A 26,158-nucleotide genomic window follows, 5' to 3' on the forward strand; every position below is an offset into this window, starting at 1 on the left:
AAGATCTTGACTGAGAGCCGAGCATCTTTCTTTTCAAAAGCTGGCAAAGGTTTTATGTCTTTTGGTACTTACTAATGAACTCCTCTATTCCGCACAGAAAGAGATTTATATTGAGACTCCGGCCTTTTAGATGGCTTGCTTGTAACTGTAACTCCTTATCTGTCAGTGGAATTATTCATTTGTTTTGGATTTAAAAGGATCTGAAAGATCTGAATTGTAATCTTTTCTGTTGCTGTTTCCTAATTTTTAAATTTGCTGGAATCCATATTCTAACACTATAGTTAAACTTTAAATCATTGCGTTGTTATTTCTCTAAATCCAGTCTTTGTTTACACATATTTATTTATCAGTTATTTTCATTTTTACTGTGAACTTATAAACCATTGATGTTGTCCAAAACCACAGCCTTGATTTTTGTTCTTAGTTTTGTTGGGTGTGTACCTCATACACATAAAAACAAAGAGGGTAATAAAGAAACTGTTGAACATGGATCGTATGTTCCCCGCGACAGTGGTCATTATAAAGAGGGAAAACATGACCATGAATTCGATCATGAAGCCGTGTTGGGTAAGTCTTTTATTGATGATTTTGAAACTACATTCTTCAAACTTGATTTGTCCACCCCTATTTTAACTCGAATCGAATCTTAACATCAATAATTTAATTTTAATTGTGTAATATTCGCGAAAGATGATCCCAGAATAGCAAACACCAATTCCGTGTTATATAATGGAATCTTATGCAGTTAATAAGAAATCTCCGCAAGAAAAAAGAATGTAAAGTGATGTATTTAACAGGATAAATTTCATTATTCTGATGTATTAGTGTGAAAAGCCACTGAGGAAATTAAAATGAAATATATGGTTTCAGGTATGTTGTTTAGTCTTTTCAATTCTGATGTAAATTTTTGATAAGATCGTGATTTCAAAAATTAGCATGTGATCAAAAATATAAAAGATTATTGAATTTGATATGGAAAATTTCCGAGTAAAACAAAAATAAAACAAAAATTCTTGCTGCAAAAAAAAAAAAAAAAAAAGTGAAACAATTGAATTTAAAACAGCATAATTTTTTGCATTTCTTATTCATACTAAGTTATCCATGATTAATTTAGGTTAAAGTTAATTTTATGCTATGTTATTTAAATTATTGATAAGTAAAATTATTTTAACTGCATATTTTGATTACATTTTGAAGAACATACATATCCATCAGATATATTTAAATATTTCACTTTCCAAGACTAATGCTTTCTTTTGCTGTCCGTTCCATCCTGTATGAAAGAAAATTTTACATTTTTTATATTCTATGGTTTATTGAAAAAAAGCTTGTATGTTCTAAGATATAGTACGATAAACATTCTCGTTCAAATTTTATTTTTTAGATGATGCTTTTTAGTTGTGTTTCCTTCATAAAAGAATTAATTGGACATATTAAGTTTTCTGATTAAGTTCAAAGATCAACTTGGATTTAAATATCTTTTTATATGCATTATTCACATTAAAAACTGAAGTTTTCATATACATGGCATTCATAATAAAAAATTTTCCTTTGAGACACTACAAAATGAAAAATGCTGGACTAAAAATTACCAAAACTTGGAAATAATAGTAGAAAGCATCATAGGGTTTTATACCCTGAATAAAAAGTCTCTCTGAGGCAAATATTAAAGTTTATTGATGGCATTGAAAAGAGGTTTTACAATTAAAAGTATGTATGTACATTGCACTCACCAACATTTTCTGTAACCCTTGAAATCACAGTATTCTGCTGTTCATACTTTGCGAGAATAATATTATTCAAAGACCTATTTATATGGTATTAATAACACCTTTCAACTGTGACAAATTTTTGACTTTACAGCTAGTTCACATTAATTGAGATCTGGTTGCAAATGTTACCATGAAATTAGAAAAATTTCAATTAATAACCCTATTATATGTAAAATGATGCCAAGATAACCATTTCATACATGTACCATTTTGAGGTGGAGCCCTATTATACATATAAATCATGCTGTTTGAGATTTACACTACTGATGATCAGACACTTTATCTTCTTTAAATCATTTTGTGATTGAAATCACAGATACTCTTTTAACGATGATGGCTCAGTTATGCAGCTGACTACAAAACCACATCGCTTTACTGAATGCAATGGGATCTGATGAAAATCCAAATTTCTTGTATCCAATTACTTCTGTTGTTACGTATGTTAACTGGTCCATTTAAATGGAAATGGTTGCATTTGTTCACAAGAAGTTTCAAGAATAAGGTTTATTTGTTCCCATTTGTGCATGGAACTGTAAAGAAAAAACTTCTCTTTAGTTGGCCTCAGTAGGTTGAAGTTGATGAATACAACTGATTTAGTAAGGAGAAAATTATAGCATTTTATGTGTAGTGCTGTTTGGTAATTCCATTTGACATGAAACAGCACATATACTGAAACAGGCTTGCTTTCCTGTCAAGTGATGATGCATAACATGCTTGGTTTTAAATTTCTATTAACATAGAATAGTTGTGTATTTTGCAGTTCTGTTAAGGTTTGATAACTTTCATTATTATCAGTGTGGTAATAGCACTTGTTATTAAATGCTGTTCTTATTATTCTTGGAAGATAAAAGTGCTCTTGTCTTATAAAGTCTGAAATTGCTGAAAATGTTCAATTTTAAGCAGAAAAGTAATATTAATGCAAATTTTAAATTTTTCTTTCTGTCGGCTATTGGGATTTTGCTAATTTGCATGAATACTGATTGCTCATGAATCCACCTGAACTGAATACATTAGTGACTTTTTAACTTAATATTTTTTTAACAGTATGTAAGTTGTCACCCCCAAAATGTGGAACATTCATTCATTTCCCTAAATATTGCGCTCAGATAAGTACTTCCAATTATAAAACTTCATTTATTAAATTGAGCAACTGCATAAAAATACTTTTTCTGATGAGTTTGATATTGAAAAATTTAAAAATTAACACTTTTATATGCCCCTCTATAGTTTTCAGTTCTTTTCGCTGTCAGTATTAGACTGCTTACCAGTATTTACAGATGGTTCAAAAGCAGACAACGATGTTGGTTGCTGTATTGTTTTTGATACATAAACACTCAGTTATCATTTGCATAAATCTTTTTCTGTTTTATCTGCAGAATTAATAGCTGTGCACAACAGGCAATTTCTGTCTTCACTGAACGAAAATTCAGCATTTATTCTGATAGCATGAGTTCTCTGGAAACACTTTCACATTTTCATAATAAAATTCATCCTGTATCCTTTGAAATATCGAGCCTTTTAAAGATTCTATAAAACAGGAATTTTGACATACTTTTTTGCTGGATTCCGAGTCATGTTGGAATTATAGGAAATGAGCAAATGAATTGTGCAGCAAAAACAGTATATCTGCTGTTGCAAAAAGAAGTGCCTCAGTCAGATATACAAAGAATTCCTTTGCCTGCCATCTGCTGTCATTGTGACAGGATTCATAAACTGTATCATATTCAACCCATAATTACATTTTGGCCTTGTCTGCCAATGCATGAACTCAATGTCAAATTTTCAAGACTCTGCATTGGTTACACTTATAAACATCTTTTATTCAGAAATCAACCACCTTTTTGCTCAAAATGCTAAGTGATTTTAACAGTTTTTCATTTTTTAATAGAATGTCTTGATTTTAGTCTTCATCGCCAATATTTTTTAAATCTGTCATAACTAAACATGCTAATACTTGAGGGAGAGCAGCCCCACAAAATCCTTTTAAAAAGCAATTGGTTTTTATCATTTTATTTAAATTTTACTTTGTTATTTTTACCTTGTTTACAATCTTAGGAGACACTGCTTTGAAATTTTATCAGTTTCTACCAGAATTTTAAATAAAGTTAAAAAGAATACCTTTTTGCCTTGTGTCTGGTACAGTATAGTCAGATATTACTCTTGTGCCATTAAATTACACAATCCAATCTGAGCTTAGAAGGGCTTATTACAAATTTAAATAAAACCATCTATTTTAGAAATACAAATTTATTCCACACATAAAAACTGTCATAAGCAAATATTTGTCTAGTAATACATAATTTAATTGATGACTTGAAAGAAATGAATTACTTATGTATACTATTGTTCACTTTAACTGGTCAACTGTTGCAAGTTTAACTTAATAAGGAAAGAGAAGCTTGAGAAATTTAATATTTATGATATCTCAACAATTCTGAACAAGAAATAAAAAAAATTTTGCTTATAATAATGTGCATGATATTAAGGTTTCTTAAAATATGATATATTTCAACAGCAAATATTTTGAAATTCTATCGATTTATGTAATTATAATGATATTAGGCGCATATGCAAGTGTTGTTAGAAGAATATTACTTTCCATAAGTATTGAAAATGTACATTTTGAATATGTTAACACTTTAATTAATATATTATTTGACAATTTTTTTAGATTTGATAAAAATTACTAAATGCATAATTATTTTCTGATTCCTATTTTCTAATAATTTTTTGCAAATTATTAGAATTTTGAAGCCATATTATTAAATGGCTTCATGTATTATATGTATTGTCCCTAAAAAGTATTATAAAAGACTTGTTCAAATGCAAGTAAGAAGTAAGAAAAAGCTGGTATATGTCAACAATTTTGCTTTTTTTATATTTGCAAATTTTGTAGGTAGAAGTATGAAATTTTATATGTGCATAGGTGAATATAAAAAATATTTTACAAATTGACTTTTTTACACTGTAGGAATTGTAGAAGGAAATTAATTTTTTAATCTTTTTACTATCACCATCCACAGAATTCAAACAACCGTCTATTTAATGAAACTTTGTAATTCAAAGTTTACATTTATTGCAATATTAAAGGAAATAAATTCTTGTTCCCCTTTTTTGAGACATCCTGAATAAAATCCCATTAACTCTTTTATGATAGTTCTGGGTTTAGTAACTTTTGATCAAATAGATTTCATTTATAAATATTTCAAAATGCATAACTATGAATGGGTCTGTTTATCACATTGTTTCTGTTTAGCATAATTATAAGTTTCTGCTTTTATTACAGACATTCTTATAAGATTTTCCATAAGGCAGCGTCAATTTTATAAAATTGAACTGAAGATATTCTGTATGTTAATTTGCAGCATATGAATTTTTAAAAAAATTATTTCATTAAGTTTATATATTCACAATTAGCCATTATTCACAGAAGCTTAAAGTTGAAGATCCTAATAATCCAAAAGTATGAGTGGTGTGATTAGTTATTTAATGCCTGAATTATTTTTTAATGAACATTTCTTTAGGAAATTAATATAAGGACTAAGAAATAAATAATATAAGGACTAAGAAAAAAATATATAAAGTTATTTATAATAAGTCACAAATTACCTTTTTGTGATACTTCTTATTTAAAAATTTTTTATTTATATGTTTTTGATTTATCAATTGTTCGTAATTTTAAAAATACAGAAGATGTATGAAAAATTTGCCATTCTTTAAAATATTATTTTGAAAAGAAGATCTGAAAATTAATTTTTTTGTTATTTTCATGTTTTTATTTATTTATTTATTTTCCCCCTTCACTTGTACTCGGACATAATTTAAGGTTATTGTAGGGAGAGAGATTGAACACTGGGATTGTTTGAGACTATAATTACTTGTCAACTATAGAAACCCTAAGGAATTTTGAATCATATCTAAATTTCTCTACAATATTAAGCAAAATTTATTCTCAGATAGATTAATTTGCCTTTACTAGATGTAAATATATATCAATAATCCAGGTAATGAATTATATGAAATCACAACTATAACAAATAAAATTAGTAATATACCAGCTCCATATTTTTCATTATATATATATATATATATATATATATATATATAAACAATTAATAATAAAAAGCAAATTAATAGGGAAAAAAAGATCCAAATATTCCAAATTCCAAAATAATTTTAATTTTAGATTGTTTCAATAATAGGTTTTAATTACATAATGCTTATATTTTTGGATACTTGTGTGTATATATATATATAACATTATTTTTGGTTGAAGTAGAATGCAGGTTCGAAGCAGTGAAGAGACTTGGTAGTTTTAATTTAATTTTATTCTCTCTTTAATATCCACCCAGGAAAGTATAATTATTAACAAGAAGACGCAGCGCCGCACAAAAGCAGAAGTAAGAAAGAAAGCAAAAAAGAACGAACAAATGAGCACTAGTCTTATATAACATAGGATTTCTGGCCAGGCGCCAATTCAATACACGTGGAGACCTTTGACACCTTTTCAAGGGCAACCGAAGATATCACTTTCTCTTGATACGTAGTACTTGATGGCATATTATTTTTACAAAGGGAATAATTAAACCGAAAGTGGAATTGGATCACGAAATAAGAGAATATTTTTAGAATGAAGTTACTATGTGCTAAATTGGAAATTGATAAAATTGAAATTAGAATTTATATATATATATATATATATATATATTAATAATAAAAGTGTGTGTGTGTGTTGGCACTTACAACTATCAAATTTAGCATATTTCTGCCTGAAACGGTGTAAATGTACACCTCGGAAGGATTTTTTAAAAAAATATTTAATAAATTTAAAATCAAAGGAAATTTTGATGACGTTCAGCGTTAACTTCCGAAAATATTATCGCACACAAATAAATTTTACATCGTTCGAAGTTTTAAAAAATTGTCTTTTTCATACCAATTTAGTAGTCTTGCGAATTTTTGCTGAATTTCAGCAATTTTTTGAAAATCTTTTTTTGCTTGATTTCCAACAATAAATTGCATTGTTCATAAACTGTCTGATCGCGCGTTTTTTTTTTTTTTCCTTCACTGTTTAAAGCTAAATAATAACGTTTCTGTTTAATATTTGTATTAAAAAATGAAGTTAGGATGTTGTTAAATTTTGAAAATAGATAAACTGGATGTTCACGTTTTTAGTGTCATGAGACTGATCTCCATTATAAAAACTCTTTGTTCATGTACTCAACAAACAGAACATATGTAAGAGACATATACTTTCTTTATTGTGTATGATTAAATCAAAAAATTAATTTTTCAAGATTAAAATTAGATTTTTAAAAATTAAGAAAATCTAACTGATACGAATAATAATTAAGCAATTTTAAAACTCTTTTAGAATTAAATTCAATAACTGGATTCGATATGAATTTTCCCAACAGAAGCCAAATGATTAATTTGAGAATCTATGTTTATATATTATTGTATTTAGCTTCAATTATCTTTTTATATTTTTTTAGAAACTTACAACAAAAGTCGTTTAAATATTTGAAAATCGGAATTTAATAATATTCATTTAATCTTTTCTAATTGTTGAATTACTTTTTTTTAGAAATATTGTTACCCGTACTGAATTTTAATGATTTTTTTGTTGTTTATTTTAGATGATTGATTTGGTTTATTTTTTATGAATTTTATTTTAGTTCTTTATGATGTGAAGGCCAGGTAGGGTTAAAACTCCTCAGGTCTCCAACTGCTGAACATTGCATAACTTTAATTCTGTTACAGATTTTGTGCTCATTTGTGAATATTATTTAAAAAATACAAGAATAATATTAATTCAAAGTAATATTTCAGAGTGTTAATAACGTTGCCTTTTGATTATAATGGCTTAGTTTTGGTAAGTTTTCTGTTCTGAGACTGATTCGGTACTAAACTAAATGGCATTTAGGAAATTTTGAAGTGAAGTAGATACTATTTATAAGTTATGTTTGTTCTGAAAATATATTTGTTTACATAATTTTTGATTTTTAGGGAGTCATAATGTAGCAGAAGAATATGATCATTTGCCTCCTGAGGAAGCCAAAAAACGGTTGTTTTCTTTGGCTTTGAAAATGGATGCCGATGGAGATAAATATGTCGATAAAAAGGAACTGGTGAATTGGGTTTTAAAATCTTTTAAGTATGTTATTCTTTAAAATTATCCATATCTTTCTTTTGCGATAATAAAATATGTTTATTCATTATTTGGCTAATACGCAAGTTATTCATGCGTCTTTGATTATTTTTAATGTAATATAAAAGTAATCATTTTATTTAAAACAGTTTTATTTTTTGTGTTGTTGTTTGTTCTGACCATGTATTATAATCAGGTGTTACAAAAAGTTTCTTTAATTCTTTATTTAATGCCGTTGCTCAGTACTATTCGTTTCAGTATTCTGAGACGACCGCTTTTCGACGATTCTATCCCATTAAGGGGAGAGACGTGGAAGGATGAGCGCATTTCCGGAATTCTTCATCATTCTTTGACCTTGATTTTCTCCTATTAGATAATTTTTTTTCACGTATATATGAATGTCGTGTCGTTTCTGACCGTATTACTTTAATTCAGTCTGCGAGTTATCCGAGTTTATTTTATTGTTAAATGTAAACATGCCGTCCTTTCATCTTTCATCTCACCCCATTTTGAAAAAATTAAACCCATCCTAACGAATGCGCAAAAGCGCGGAAAGTTTTAGAATCCGCTGTCAAACAATAGCAACATGTGCTGCTATTGGTTCATGTTAGAGATCTACTATTCCTAAAGATTTGCATGGTTATTGTACGTATGCCTCCATGCACGGATTTCTGGATAATAATTAAAATAAATAAGTAAAGTGAATGTACGAGAATTAATCAAGTTAAAATTAATTAAATTTTTAAGAAATTGCAAATGTAGTATATACATCTGACTTAATACGTGCACTCAAAAAAATTTGTTCAACAACTTTTCAATATTTTCCAATTAAATAGTTAATTCCAAAATAGCATTTGTAAATAAGCAGTGAATAAAAGCCAATGTTTTCATTTTTTAAAGATAAATCTTTTTTTTTTTTTTTTTTTTTTGTTATTTAAGAATTCTATTAATTTCATAGAATTACTGTATCTTCAAGCTAGGTAAGTCTTATAGTTAATGCTAAAGGAACAAAGAGGTAAAGATTCAAAACGTGTCAACTTAAGGAATTTGTAATTGTAAAATCATTTAACTGCTAAGCTTCAATTGTAAGTAACATAATGAATGCGGATTTGACTCCGAGAAGGTGTGCTTCCGAGGGGCACACTTTCTTCGGGTGTTGCGGGCATCACGACCCCCAGGTACCCAAGGAATCTTGTTCGCCTTCCATATTTCTCTTCCCTTAGCCTGTTGGTTTCCACTTTTTTACCGTCCCTAGTCGGCAAATGAGGGAGCTCTCCATAAGAAGCCGTCACCGCTCTGTTTGCTTCTTGCTTCTCATGGACAGCCGAAAACCCCGCGTATTGGCCGTGCATGGTGACCCATTAGACAGGTGGTGCGCTGTGGTCCCTGATATATCAATCGATCGGTAACTAACCACCTGAGTGACTCCTTTGCTAGGGATCAAGCGAAGTGGTTACTTCTTGGGCCTGGCGTTAAGGGTGGTTACTTCCCCGGGGGATAACTGAGCGTATAAGTTCCGGCTAGCACTGAGGCAAGCGCCGAGGCTGGGAATGGCCAGAGCCGGTCTTCCCTTGTTGGGCTCCGTAGTGGGTCTGAAATTTCATGAGTGTCGCATGGGCAAACGCAAACCTGCTCTCTTAAGTGAGCAACAAAAGGCTTCTATTTTTCAAACAGGACCTAAATTGCAACATTTTTCGTTATCAAAAGAGCATCTGCTACCACTGACACATTTCATTCTTCATCTCCGTTTCTAGTTGAAAGAGGTATAACCGACAGTATTGGTGAAGGTAAAGGTACTAAAAAATGTCGATCTGGTGGCTTGCTGTTATAAGTACAATCTCGTAAACAATCTCAACAAATTATCCAATTAAAACCATTTGAAAATATACCAGTCTTTGTTTCTCCACATTCTTCACTAAATTCCTCCAAAAGCGTTATCTTCGGTGGCCAGCTGTTAAATATACCGATAGGAGAAATCTCTAAAGAGTTGCAAGGACAAGGGGTTAACCATGTACGGCTTATCTCTATACGGTGGAATGACCAGCACTTAAATACCAAACGTCTAATTCTTACTTTTAGTTTTTCCAAATTACCTGAGTATATGAAAGCGGAGTACATACGTCTGTCGGTTCGACCATATATTCCCTTTTTCAAAAATGTGTCAAAAACTAATTAAGTTGCTTATCTAATAGAAGTTGCTAGTGAGATTTTGGCTTTCATTGCAAAGTGCTGACGTCAATGAACTTAGAAGATAAATGAGTAAATCTCTACTATAAAATTTGACACCTTAGATTCTTATCCACTGTAGAAGCAAATGACAATTGATAGCATGATATAGGGTCTCTGCTCACTTAAAAAGGTTTACAAATTTGAAAGGCAATAGAATCTAGTGAGAAACAAGACAAGGGGTTAAAATATATAGATTGCAATGAAGAAGCTTTATTGGAGGGAAAAAAAGATTGAGTCATTAGATGAGTAGATTTTATGAAGCATTGCTATTGAAATAATTCTGTTTTGTATTATGTTAATATCATTGATGTTTTATATCAATATGCAGGAAAACTACGTGCCTCATTATATATTTTTATTCCAAACAACTCTTTGATTAAACTTGTCTCAAATTATTTAATAATTTTTTTTTTTTTTTTTTTTTTTTGCCAAAATTTAACCTTAACTTACTCTCGTTTTGTTGATTTCACCATCTCATAATTTTAGGGTATTTCCTTTCCTGTTTTATTCCTGCAATTTTCTTTCATGTTTTATTTTCAACAAATAATTGCTCTCTTTTATTATATACTTACCTTCTTTAAATTCATACTTGGATCTCAAGTTGTGTATGTTCTGACATTTTGATTAATTCTTTCTGAAGAATGTTAACTGAAGAAGAAGCATTAGATGAGCTGGAAGATGAAGATGGAAATGAGGATGGGAAAGTATCTTGGGAAGAACATGTTGCTGAAACCTATGGCATGTATGATGATGATATTGCTTTAAATCAAGCAAGAGATTCACCTGAAGAACTAGAAGTAATTTCCTTCTGTTAGCATAATAAATGACTTTTTAAAGTATAAGTAAAAGAAAGTAAATACTTTATAAGTTTTTATCTCATATTTTTAATTGAATTTTTTCTTATGAAAGTTGTGCTCAATTCGTGTTTGTGATATCGAGAAATTGTTGAAAACAGCTATTTATAATTGTGAATAATATTTGTAATTACTGTTAAAATAGTCATCTTTTACTTGAAAAAGAGTATATTAAAATGATTATCAATGTTTATAAATATTCATGTTTTATTAAGTTTTAATCAAAATAAATTTAATAAAATTTATTAGTTTCAAGCATTATATAATTTAAGTTATTGAATATACGAAATTTATATTAGATCAATGAAATTGAAATATACATGCAAGAGAAATATCTCTGCTACCAGTCGTAAAATCTTCTTATTTTTTATGCTCTCAGCATAAATTATAATGTGTTATTGTCACATTAACTTTTCATATTATATTTTGCTGTTCTTGAAGGATTTAAAATAATGATATTTATGGGCTTTTGTATGATTGTTATCAAAAAATTTCATAAATAATCATTTTTCTAAATGATGTTTTTTCTTTGGATTTTTAAAATTATGTGCTGTATGATTTGCATCACTTTGCATGTATCAAAGCAATCTCTAACTCACAATTAGTTAATTTTTCATAAAAGCTTTGTACAATATTTTTTATGGCTCGAGATGTTAAAATTATTGAGCTTTCTTCCATTTGAAAGTGTCAGAAATTTTTTAAACACGATCTTCTGAAAACTGAGATGAATTTTGAGAAAGTAAAGTTTAAAAACTTGATATTTTATATGGTATAAATGTTAGTAAAAATTATGAAATAGTGTGCATTATTTTTTAAATTAATTTCCTAGTTGCTTCTCTTACCTTACATGCAAATGTGATGCGATTTTCTCTTCCTTTTTTTTTTCTGCTGAATATATGTAGATGCTGGAAAATGATAGAGAACTCTTTAAAGCAGCTGACCTCAATGGAGATAGGAATTTAGATAAATCTGAGTACTCTGCTTTTTCTCACCCAGAAGAGTTTGAACGCATGCATCAGGTACTTATATTCGAGTCCTTATTTTTTAAATGATTTATATTCATCTTAAAAATACACCTTCAAATCATTGCAAACTGCCCGTTTTTGTTCTGAATATGAAATTATTAAATATCAATTTTCCATAGCATTCATCTAAATTAACTGAGAATGACATGGTTAAGGGAGTAAGGAAAATTGCTGGAAGTGGAAAGGATGAGGAAGCAAAAATTTAATTATTCAGTTTCAATTTGTTTTCTCTGGCTTTATTGTTGTTTTTACCTGGCATTTTATCAATTTGGAGAAAAATCTTAAATAATGGATCATTCCTACTTGAATAGAATTTATATTTTAACAACTAATTACGTAAAGTTTCTAAAAATTTTTTAGAAGTTCATACATATAATATATATTGCTTTTCAATATAAAAAATTCGCACAAAGTAGACCTGTGATTTGCGATGAGATTGCGCATAATGGAATGGCTTTAATTATTTATTAAAAATCAACTTGGGACTGCTCTGATCTATTGGTAATGTTTCAGTCTTGGGGCTCAAAGGACTCCAAGTTTAAAACTAGATTCCAGTAAAATTCCGTCGTCTATGTGGGTCTGGCGCACATTAAATCTGATATCATGAATCAGACATCCTCAACCTGGTGTGGAAGTTCAGAGATGGGTTGCCACTCCACCTGGAGAACAGAGAAAGCACAGACAATTTAAAAATCGTCTAAAGAAAAAATGCAGGGGAGATTGAAATTTTTCATAAAATCTGGGAAAATACAAGGCATTTGAAGTTTCTTAGTTATTTTTTCCCCATCTAAAAAATGCCGATCTCTAAATATTGCAAGAATATAAGATCGTAGTCATAACTTCTAAAAACGAAATAGTACCATTAGCAATTATGTAACGTGAAAACTCACCCCTTTTCTCTGTCCCCCTTTTTTCCATATTGATCATTCCTGTTTCGATTTGATTTGTAAGACAGTTGTTCTTTTTCCATGAAATTCCTGAATTGCAGCTAATGAGCATGCGCGTGAGTTCTGGCGGGAGTAGCAATGTTCAATCTGCAGAAGCAGCGAGATTGTGTTTAGTAGATGTTCAAAGTAGATTAGAGAATGTTTTTTTAAAGCAATGAGCTGCTCAAAATCCGTATTAATACGTACAAAAACAATTCTGATTTTATTGAATGGATTCGAGAAGTTCCACAAAATCCATTTATTGCATACTGCTCGATTTGTAAGAAGATAATAAACCTAAGTAACATGGGAAAGCAGGCAATTATTAGTCATGCCAAAAAAGAGAAGTATACAAAATTGCATGCCAGTTCACAAAAGTCATAATTAATATTAGACTTTGTATCTAAAAGGAATGAAGAGAAAGGTGGCATATCAGGTATGAAAACATCAAATTTGATGTCCGAGAATGAACCGATTTTGAACTTTTTAGTTCAGGAACTATCATTTAAAGCTGGATTTTTACTGGCATTAAAACTTCTTGCATTGATTTGAGTGCAATGCTATATCGGAAATATTTTCAAATGTGTTCATTGAACGTGAAATAGTTAAAAAATGTACATTAATTAGGCCGTAGAGAAATGTCGTACCTTATTTATTACATATTAGGTCCATTAGCTCCATGAAACTGACAGCGAAAAAATCTGTAGAAGTTACAGAAATTGATGCCCAAATACTTGAATTGGTAAAAATGAATAAATAAATAAATAATAATCTTGCTTTGTAATGTTTTTTGTTAAGTAATAATAAAAATTATTTGTATGATGATAACAAAAATATTTTGCATTTTATTTCACCCAAGTCCTTAATTTTGTGTAACTTACAGTTAAAGAGCATGAGAGGTAATATATCCTCCCTTAATATACAAATTTTGTCTTGTAAAATTCTAGTAAATAAAGATAAAATTGTGTTTTTTTAATGTAAATATAAACCTTCTTGTAATATGCTATTTTGAATAATGTTACATTTTTGTCTCTTTTCCTTGCTTTTTTCACTCCTTAAAATCATATTCCATTTTAACCTGCACATGGGTGCTATTCGCGCATTTTCTCGTATTTTGAATACACGTACTGGGAAAAACACGAGGAATTTTTTTCCAGATTTGAGTAGCAGCCCTGTCAGACGTTATACTCATCATCTTACTGTGGTTCAAAATTATATCCTTAACTAGTCCTTATGTTGCTTCTAAAAGGAATGTTAATATGATTAATCTAATATACAAGAATCAGCATCCAAAAAGGCATAAAATTTATTATTTTTCAGAGAACGTTTTCATCACAAACCTGTGTAAGGATTATTTTAACTGTAAAATAGCTAAATTTAGTTAGTACATAGATATAGTCTGCCAAAAAAAAATATCCAAACACTTTTTATTGCTTGTAATTTACAAATGTTAAAATTAAGTTGCATATGCCATTTAATTTAGTAGCATGTCCTATTTAAATAAATGTTTGTGAATATAGCATAAGGAATCATCTTCATATTTATTTTCATATTGTCCTAAGATTTTCCAAAAGCAACTCACCCCCTCCCCTTTCTTTCTTTCTTTTGAAGAAATCCTCCAGGTGTAACATTTTTATTAATTTGGCAAAAACAACTGGAGATAAATAAAAAATAATTGAGAATTTTCTCAGCAAACACAAATATAGAATATTCATAATTCGTTTCCTTCACTTTTTTTATTCCATTGGTTAATCCCATCATTTAATTCTAGGCCTTTTAGCTTTTCTTCTAAATATATATATCAAAATATATAATCCAAAATTACATCTTTTTTTTATTTTTTTGTTCTTTTATGTAAAGAATGATGTAATACCTATACTTATAATAAAGCTCAGTGTGTGTGTGTGTGTGTGTGTGTGTGTGTGTGTGTGTGTGTGTGTGTGTGTGTGTGTGTGTGTGTGTGTGTGTTGGCGCTCTACAGGCCAGACCGTTTGACCTACAGCTACCAAATTTGGTACATGTATACCTTGGAGTTCGGGAATGTGCATCCGGGGTCCCTTTTTTGAATTTTTAATTAGAATTTTAATTATTGATTAAAAACTAACTTTCCCGCCACAAAAATCTCCATTTTCCCACCGCCAAATGCTTAAAGCTTCAGTTTTTTTCCCCCACGCTCATGAGGTTAGGCTTAATATTTTTCGACCGATTATTTTAAACGATTCGGTTTATTTTCTTAATGTTTGATGCATATGAAATTAAACATTGTTAATTAATCGATCTGCTCATGATGAATCTGAGAAAATTTTGTTGACAAATTCTTGAGATATTCTTTAGTGCCCATAAGGTTTAAATGCTCAGTGACTCTGCTTTTAGTAATCATATTATTAAAAAAATGCTTTGTTTCAATAAAAAATATTATTATATTAATTGCAGATTAACCATTTCCACTTTAATTTAAAGCCTAAATTCTACGGGAGCTAACAGAAAATTAGGGAAATACATGTTACGTTATGACTGACGACTTTTATAATATTATGAGTGAATTATATGACTAACAAAATTTGAAGTTTTAAAATATTTTGATGAAGAAGCTATTAAAGTAGGAAGTACTTAAAAATTTTTAACGAGCATTAAGATTGGCGAACCGGCTGGTCGCCAAAGACGGCTAGTATTTAATATTACTAAAACTTCTTTGTATTCCTTTGCTTATCCACAAATAAACTGGAAATATCAATTTAAAACGAATTTCTTTATTTTTAATACATAAAACCATATTTAATTGACACCACATGATTTGACATTTTATTAATATAAAAAAAAAGAATCGAAATATCTAAAAAATCAAAATGTTTAAAAAGAAATTAAAAAGTATTTCATCTATTTATTTGTCGAGTTGCTGATATATAATTAGATGAATGTTTTAGAAACCTCTTTATCATTGAAATATAATGTCCGCAATTACACTTTCACCGAACGTAAAATAAAAATGAGTTAGAAAAATCAGATATTCATTTATTTGCATTTTCAGTGTAACGAACCAGATGCAAAAATAAATGTATAATTCTTAAAGCTGCAGTTTTATTTTTTAAAATGAAATTATAGTGTAGTTATACATCAAAATATCAGTTTTCCTTCTCACTATTTAAAATATCTTTATTTCATTTTAAATGGTTAAAGAAGTTCAAAAACCTAGTTAAAATCCAATACATAATTTTAATTTACTACGAAGATAGATATTAAAATAATTATTTAAATAAAAAAATTCATATACTGCGTTTAAACGGACTTATTTAAAATGGACTAAATAGTATTAAATCATGTCACCTAGCCCCATACAGATTATCCTGAAAATTCATAATTGTGAATTTAAAAATTAGCAATCAGTATAAAAACTTGCAATCAATGGGGTTATAAATCTGTACAGGCGAGAAGAAATTATTTTATATTATAGTAGGTTTTAAAATTATGGTTATATATATATATATATATATTAATTTAAATAATTATTTTCTGCATTTTAGTCTTAGTATTTTTCCAATGGGCTTCACCCGATAACCGAATTCGTAACGAACAGACGTGGAAGTCTGTTAATATTGAACAATTCTTCACTTCTGAGCTATGTTTAAAATGCAGAAAATAATTATTTAAATTTTTAAAAAATATATAACCATGTTTTCTAAACCTAAAATATCTTTATTCATTTAAATATTTGAGTCAAGTCTTTAGCTCATTGAGAGGTTTGAATTCAACTGCAAAATTTGTACCGAACGAACAAGCAAGCGGACAGACAAGAAAACGAGTAATAAAAACAAGGTAAAATATTTCCCAAGTTCTCGCGGCATCTTGGCAAACGATCGTAGCCATAACTCCAAAAACGAAACAACACTGTTCACGACTATGTAATATATGTATATGCGAAATTCACCTCTCTCTCACGCACGCAGTTATGGAATGATGTAACTGCGTGAGAAAATAGAATAAATTTCTCTGGCCTGAAGAGTAACATTCAATCTGCCGAAGTATTGCTGTAGTGTTTATTCACTCACACATGAGTTCATTGAATGATTTCTTTATTATTTGAGAATTGTAAGATTATTCAGTAGATTAGAAAAAATTTATAAACAATGAGCAGCTCAAAATCCATATTTTTATAAGAATTGTACGGATAAAAAAAATCAATCCTGATTTTGCAGAATGGGATAGAGAATTTCCACAAAATAGTTTTGCTGCGTACTGCCCGCTTTATAAGAATATAATAAGAAATATGAGAAAACAGGCACTTATTAGTAATGCCAGAAAAGGAAAATATACAAAACTACATGCCAGTTCGAAAAAGTCATCATTGATATTGGACTTTTACTGGAGAAGAGGGCTCGTCAATTCTGAAAATGTCAAATTTGATGTCCGGAAATAAGCCGATTTCGAATTTCGTTCACATTCGTCTTTTAATGCATTCAATGATATATCGAAAATATTTTCGCATAAAGAATTTTTTTGATTAAAAAAAAATTTATGCGCTTTGATGAAGTTTTGAGTGGCATTTCCAAACAAACACAAATTGATCTTATTGTAAGATATTGGTGTGAATCAAGTAATAGTCTTAACAAGATATTGCAATTCAGTATTTTTAAAACCTGCCGCTTCTCAAGAATTGTTTGAGAATTTTAAAGAACTTATATCAAGTTTAAATATTGTTACTTTTACAAATTGGTATGGATGGACCAATTGTAAATTTAAAATTTTAAAAACATGTCGAAGAAGAACTTTGGTAAATAAAAATAAATAATTAAAATAATGGCTGGAAAATCTGTATAAGTTGCAAAAATTGATGCCCAAATATATGGACTGGCAACAATAAATAAATAAAAATAAACAAGTAATTTTGCTTCGCAATGTTTTTCGTTAAGTAATTATTAAATGGTTTGTATCATGATAGCAAAAATGTTATTTTGTCTTTTATTTCATCCGGGCCCTTAATTTTGTGGGACTTACAATTGAAGAGCATGAAAATTTATCAATATCCCCCCCCCTTTAATATGTAAATTTTGTCTTGTTAAAATTCTAGGCAATAAGTAAAGAGAAGTTCTTTTTTCTGTATGTAAATGTAAACAGTCTCTTAATGTGTTATTATTTCAAGTAATGTTAAATTGTTGTTTCCTTTTCTTGTTTTACCACTTATTAAAACGATGAGATATTGTTATTCCATTTTAACTAGCACGTAAGTGCTGTTCACGCATTTCCTCATATTGCATATGCAGACAGGAAAAACACAGGAAATTTTCTTCCAAATTTTAGTGGCAATCCTGATTTTATGAGCTAAATGTGAAGTATTTTTTGTAGGTAGTATATGAACAGGCTATGAGAAAGCGAGATAAGAATAAAGATGGTTTTTTGAGCTTTGAAGAATTTATCGCTGACAACCATGGCACTGCACCAGTTCCTACTACAGAACACTATACTATAGAAAAGGACAGATTTATTAATGAATTTGATTTGAATGGCGACAAGAAGTTGAGCAGAGAAGAAGTTTTGTTATGGCTGATTCCAAATAATGTGTAAGTTTTATTTTAATGTACTGTTGCTTCTATTCCTGCTATGAGATAGAAATTTTCTATGAATATTGTTGCACCATGTGCTATCTTTCAGTTGTAAAGGGGCAAAAAAGATCATGCGGGTTCCTTAAAATACGGGAAATTGTAAAAGATTGCAATTTGGCACCAGATTCTGTTGCCAGTAAGTCAAAATCGTCGCAACACTGTCTCATTTATTGGACTTTCAATTTTAACAAATTTCAAATGCTTTTTGGGGAATTTCATGGTTTTTTTTTTATTTTTTTTTTTTTTATTATTATTATCAAAAAGCTTTCTTAAATTTGAATCGTATCTAAGTATGAAAAACCAATTGGAATGTGTTTCCCTTGACTTTTTGGCATGCTCACGCAGTATGACGCGTTTTGAGTTTTGTAGTAAAGTGGAAAAAAACTGCATTTTGAATTGATATTACTTTCAAAATTTGATCAGCAGTGTTTGCGTTTGGAATACATAATTAATTTCATATATCTAAGGTGTTCCATTTTTGAAAAATTGCTTTCATATGCACACTAATATACAATCCAACAAACAGTCAATATGTTGTCGCATTTAATCCGAAATTTGACACACAGCAACAGCAGTTTTGATTATGAAACCTTATGCCAATTTTTATTGATTTAATATCTGGCGTATTTTTAAGTTATTGGATTCGCATGCAGAAGAACAAGCAGACTTGCCATCGTTGTATCTGATGTAAAATTGTATAGAAATCTACATTTTCGGTGTTATAGCTACACACTAAATGTCATCCATCTACCCGGTATCGTATCCTATCATTTTTGAGCTATTGAATTTCACTGTTGCATAAATGTTTCGTGATTCTGGGAGGTCAAAATCTCGAGGTGAAATTTTTTTGTTGACTCCAAGTGCTTCCTCCTTATATACACAAGAAAGTGAAATTTCATAGATTTTTATATAATAACTATGTTAACATTGAAATCCATGTTTCATATGTATAGTATAGTAATTCTTGTATGATTAACCTTAGTTTTTTCATTTAATGTTATATTACATTTCTGTTTAAGAATAGAGTATTTATATGGGATTCTTGTCTTTAAATATTTCGCATACTTGTAATAAATAATTTTGAGGATGCGTGCTTATAGTGTGCTAAAAAAAATTGAACTCTTTTAATCAAAATTATAAATATCAATACGAAATCGTAAAAGCGTGTTTCACTGGTAGAAATATTTTAAACACTAATGTGGAAAACTTAAGCAATACAGCAAATTTTGAACATGTGAAATTGTAGGAAAAGGCTGCTTGATTATTATAGTGAAAGAAAAAGAAGAAAAAAACAGAAGAAAGTTGATGAATTAAGGTCATGACGTTATAGGTGACGTGAGGACATAGAAAGAACATTTGCGTCAGCGCGCACAGTGTGAGGCAACTTAAAAAGAATGCGGAAAGTCGCATTTCCAGACATTCGCTTCAAGTAAAAGTGATATCGTAGATCAAAATGGGTACAAAAAACTATCAGGTCGCCATATCACGAAGCTGAATAATCGAAAAATTGGAAGGGCATAGTTTGACGAATGTCGGCGAAGAGTTTGAAATTGACAAAACTAATGTTTCAAGCGCTCCGAAAGCATTCCAAAGTTCATGTAATTGAAAGAAAGCTTGGCGGTTATCAATCAATTAAAACAAAGGCAGCAGGTGACAGATATATCAGTGCATGGTGAAAAGTGACCGAAACCAGACAGCAAGCAATCGTGTTTAGCACATACGTACGCGTTAACAGGTGTCTTAGTTTTCTGTGTCCAGGAGGCTGCTGCCATTGGCAGGATGCCACTAGTGGCACTATTTATAATGGTATAACGAAGACTGGACATTTCTTCAGTAAAATCATGTCCTCTTTATCGATGAGAATCGTTTTAATTCACAAACGATTCTCGTTGATATTTCATGTGGAAAGAGGTAGGGACAAGTTTCCATACCAAGTATCAAGAAAAGAAACTGTTGGGATGATCCTAGTGTGCATCTGTAAGAAAGCAAGGAGGTATCATGATGAGTGGAAGAACCTCCATATTTTCAACACAGGTTCAGTGACTGAAGACCGTTATTATAATGAAGCTATTTTGTCACATTTACAATCTGTTCCAAAATTCCCCAGATTCATCAGATTTAGTGTTTATGGACAAAAACGCACCACCACACAGGTATATTGCTGTTTAGTAGCTATCGGAAAATGCAAATGTCAGTCGAAGGGATTGACCATCGTTCTCAATTGAACATGTTTGGGAAGATGTCTGGCGGCTCATTTGTATTCTCCGGAGTCCAACTGACATAAATGCTCATTGAGGAATGGGCACTCTTGCTTCTATGACTGTTGTATAATATTGTTTTCAATATTAATAATTGACGCCTCGCAACAATGGTAGTTAGGGAATGTCATATCCCTTATTAAGAGACATCATTTTGTTTTTCTCGTCCAGATACTATTTTGTACCATCACCATTCTATGAAAAAAGTCTTTTTCTGCTGTATTCCTTCATGAATACATCCTATTCATTTCCCCCATTGCTCTTTAAGCTCTACACTGCGCTTCTGTTGTACTAATTTCATGTTTTCCAGTTAGGTTTTTGAGAAATTACAGCGAAATCAGAAAAGTTACTTAAATTTCACACTAATGTAATTGTAGATTTATTCTCATTTAATGTCGTTTTATTTTAATAACCTTTTAGGAATTTATGATATTCCTTGTGAATTAATTTATTATAATGTTTTCAGTTATACATGTTTTTTCTATCTCGTTTCGAAGTCCATATTTTTGCTTAAAATTGTTTTCTACTTTAAAAAATTATTAATTTTAAGATTATTTTTTAGTGTATCATATAATTTATAATTTTAGATATTGATTCTTGTTATCGATTTTCTCAAATTAACTACCAGTTATCTCACTCGTATAGAATCAAAATTTGATGTAAATTGATTATGCTCTGAGAATAAATTGATGTGTTGTCATTGAGAACATTAAAAAATTTACACAATTGTGAAAACTTTAGAACTTCAGTACATCAAAAAAAAGTGTAAATTCGGTTATAAAATTTCATGTTTACAAGCTTAAAGCATGTCGAAATAACAAATGCATTTAATAAAGTATTTTAATCCAAAAGATAAAGTTGTCATTAATTAATTTTTGAACTTTATTTCTTTTTCTTAATGTTTTCAAGTATTGTCATTATCTTGTTTCAATCTTACACTAAAAATCTATTTGATTATTTTAAAATGTAAGAAAAATAGTTAATTTTAGATGATAATAACTTCAATTATAATTTTATTCTGATTGTTATTTTCTTATTTAATTATTTATTTATGATTATGTTTCTAATGTAAGAGTAAATACTTTTTGAGTTTATCAATTCAATTTCTGAAATATTTTAAATTGTTCTTAATTCTTCATATTTTAGTGAAACTGCAGAAAACGAGGCAGATCATTTGATAGAAAGCTCAGATTCAGATAAGGATGGGAAGCTTTCCATACAAGAAATTGTGGATCACCATGAAATCTTTGTTGGTAGTGAAGCTACTGAATTTGGTGAACAGCTACAACACCCTCATAAATATATTGATGAACTCTGAGCTGTAAAGAACATAGTATTTTTTATTTTTTTATATGTGCATCAATTATAGATATGTTTCTCTGTGTGTATTTTTATGCATTTATAGATATATTTTTTTTTTTTTGGCATTTATGAACTTTTAAAAGTATTTTCTTAATTGTGTGCTAAGAATATTTCTTGAATAAAAATTGAAGGATCAGTATTTCTAATGATATATTTTAATGCTATGCTTAGTTTTTTTAATTGCATAATTTTTTATTCATTATTTTGCTATCAAGTATTATTTAGATCTTATTTATATTTTAACTTTTGACTTACAAAAGTAATAAAATTAGATTGTGAAATAAATAGATATAACACTAATTATAAAGCAAAATGAATTTCAAATGGAAATTTATTATAATTCAAACAGTAAAGATTATTAAAAAATTGAGTTCAACTGCCCCCCCCCTTAATTTGGGATTTTTTTTAAATATATTTTTCCTCAAAATTGTGTTGAATGTTAATGTAACCAAGGAAGAGTAATATCTCATATACAACTTGTCTTTGCTTGGATACACGTTTATAAAACAAAATCGTTTTGAAAGTAACAAAAATTCTTTTCTGAATTAAATTGTATTTACAATAATATCTGGATATATTTCATCTCATTTAATAAATTTATATTAAACTTCTTTTGCACATTAAAGTAGTTTGTAAAATGTATCTTTTCACACACTGTTGCTGCCTTTTGACTGTTTCTTAAAAAGGGTTATATTTTTTGAGAAATTCATTTCGTCATGTTTCATGGTCTAAATATTTGTTATAAATTTATGTAATTTAAGTAAATAGCAGTGATTTTACTGAATTTATATACTTTGATTTTCATTGAATTTTGCTGCTTTTTTCCGATGTCCTAAAGTAAATTTTCTTTAATGTGTGATTCAGTTGTGCATATCTGTATTAAGTCATAGTCAATATATACATTTACTTTGTGCCAAATTTTTTTAAAAATATGAAACTCATTTTGGTGGTAATGTACAATTCATATATGCATTAAAAAAATTCATGTATGTATTATAGAACACTCACAATGCATAGTTAGAAACATTATTTATAGAAAAGTTAATATGCTTCCAGCATTTCTTGGTAATTGGACATGTTTCTATTCATGTGATTTGAAGATTTAATTTGTTGCAATTTCATAAAATCAAGAACAAAATACTATTACTTAAAATAGATGTGAATAAATGCTAGTGGAATATTCTTGTTATCACATTTATCTCACTTTGCTTACGTGCATTTATTTATTTCTTAATGGATTGAAATTGCTATTAAGATGTGCTAACTCATTTTGCCTACATATTCTGTGAATGAATAGTTCCATAATTGTTTTGGAGATTCGATGAAATATATTAAATATTGACATGAAAATTACTTTTTAAAAATGAATAAGAAAGATCATTGATTATTCTTTGTCTGTTTTGTAATATTAATAATCGGTTTTTTGTTATTGTTAACAATTATGTTTCTTTATTTAGATTTTTTAAAATTAATTATAGAATATTTTTATTCTATTTTTTTTAAAATTTGCAGTCTAATATATGTCCATTTAGAGTGAAATTAATCAGTTTCCTGTTTCGCACAGTTGATTGTTGTTTTTCGAATAATATTTCATTTCACATGAAAGTAATAAATTTGTCAACATTTTTTTATTGAATTGAATTATTTTTAAATGTACCTTGTCATTTTTTAAAATTTTCGGAACTTTTCTTTGTTTAATATGTAATCAAAGATAAAAAATAGAAAATATCAGAAAAAAATCACATCATTTTTGAACAAGTGGCATGCTTAATATTGTTTATTAAATATTAGAATGTTAAACCAATCAATCAAATAGCATTGTATGCTATCTCTCTGTTGCCATGTATCAAAATGATTTAACTGTAGTTGAAAATTAAGTGATCTGTAAATGTAATATTAATACTCATAATCTGTTCGGTTATTGTGATTGATCAAAAATGAGCATTTGCAGAAATTTAAGATGATGAATATCATAATTATAAGTAATTATGATTTCACCATACTGTCTTTTTTTTATTTTATGCATTATTTATAATATGCATCCAATAACAATAAAATATTTTTTATTATCGTTCTTTGTATATACGAGAGAATAAAAAGGATCCCTCAACTTTAGAAATTAAGTATTGAACACAAAATTGAATTAGTATTTAGAGCAGACAGGTAAACTCCCACCCAGCTTTGACATCCGGGTTCTTTGAAGACTGATTGAGCGATAGGGCTAACAACTTCCTCATGTTAAAACCTCTAATATCTATTTATCGCTGCAGGCCGCTACAACGAAAAGCCACATCTGCTCAGTATGTCCTGAAATTGATTTGCTGAAATCGTATTTTAAGACATCCAAAGAAAAATGGGCTCAAATACTGAAGGGGGAAAACACCACGACTGAAAAAACAGCAATATACTTGGAAAGTTGCTGTCCCAAACTAATAGAAATATCTTTCAAACGATTCACAAGGATTCACCCCCGCCACCTTAATCATCTGACGTACGAAATTTTAAGAATATACAGTAGTCATAATTATTTATACACATTGCACATTGAATGATTTATTTTTTTATTCATTTATTTTATCTCAACATTTTGATTCATTTATGTGCATTGATCAGTATATTACTACTTTAAATACCTTTAAATTTACGGATGATTTAATTGCTGAAAACACTATATACCCACACCCCCAGATTTTTCAAAAGTTGTCATATTAATCAAAGCAATCTGTAAATTTTCAAAGAATTATCAACCGAAATATTGTATGTTAGGCATTGGTAACACTTGAAGAAATATATTTTTTGTACATAAGTTATTTCTTAAATATGCTTGATACTGCTTTTTTTTTTAACTACCTATCTCAAAAATCAATGATCAAGAAAATATTTTTCTACAATCATAAAATGAAGTTAAAACTATAACAGCGGGTTATTATGTCGCTAAGGTTAAACGATTTTCAAGCTGGGAAAAAAAAAGACATGGCTTTGACAGTCATTCGCCAACTTTATACCAAGTAGATGATACTATTTTGGAGAGAGGGCTGTATATTTTAGTTCCTGCCTGTACCCAGCGGAAGGTTAGCATCGTGATGTCATGTTACTTCCCTTCCTCCTGGAAAACTGCTTCAATTATCTGTATTTTAAAACCCGGTAAATGCTCCACTGAACCAAATAGCCGCAGACCAACATCCTTACTTCCTTCTGTTAGTAAAATAACTGAGCATATCATTCTTAATAGACCAAATACCCATCTTGAAAATACCATTCTAACTCCAGAACAATTAGGCTCCTGCAAAAATGTATTCCCTACTCATCAACTAATCAGAACTGTTGAATATATTGAAAAAGGTTTTGCTAATAAGCTAAAAACTGCAGCCGGTTTTTTATTTATTTATTTTTGATAATCAAAAAGCAAGGTTAGAGTTTGGCAAGCAGTGACATTTATTATGACAAGCAGTTATATGTTATGACAGTTATTTACAAACTCATAACGTATAACCCCCCCTCCCCTTCCACACACACCTAGTCAAAATTATCATATAAAATAATCATCAAAATTCGTGAAAATAATGTATACTCTGAAATTAAAGGTATATCCACGCAGAAGTGGAGCAAGGCTCAAAAATTGGACCAATTCTCTTCCCTCTTTTTATAAATGGTATTCCAAAACAGTTTAATACAATTTTATACACGTATGCAAATGACACAGCAATACTACCCCGAAACAAAAACGCGAACTATTAACAATAGCCCTTAATAGACAATTCAAATCTCTTGAATTCTGGTTTATAAATGGAGAATTGAAATTAATGAAAGTGAAACTGAAGCCATTGTGTTTGCTAGAGATAATAACAAATTTAACTTTCTTCCCGTTAAAATTAAAAATCAAATTACCCGTGGTCCGAGGAATGCAAAAATTCAGGCCTAATTCTTGACAAAAGACTAACATGGAAACCTAACTTTATTTATGCAAGCAAAAAGTTTCGAAAC

General features: G+C 29.3%; 1 protein-coding gene across 1 annotated transcript; it reads left to right on the forward strand.

Moving 5' to 3' along the window:
• Positions 1-24,212, forward strand: LOC129959135 (reticulocalbin-2-like). Its single transcript, XM_056071960.1, has 6 exons — positions 1-567; positions 7,782-7,929; positions 10,793-10,949; positions 11,909-12,025; positions 18,298-18,512; positions 21,959-24,212. The coding sequence occupies exons 1-6, from the start codon at positions 387-389 to the stop codon at positions 22,128-22,130; spliced, it is 990 nt and encodes a 329-aa protein (XP_055927935.1). The 5' UTR covers positions 1-386; the 3' UTR covers positions 22,131-24,212.
• The last annotated feature ends 1,946 nt before the right edge of the window (positions 24,213-26,158 follow it).

The sequence above is a fragment of the Argiope bruennichi genome, chromosome X1 (assembly GCF_947563725.1).
Source record: "Argiope bruennichi chromosome X1, qqArgBrue1.1, whole genome shotgun sequence".
Lineage (NCBI taxonomy): Eukaryota > Metazoa > Arthropoda > Arachnida > Araneae > Araneidae > Argiope > Argiope bruennichi.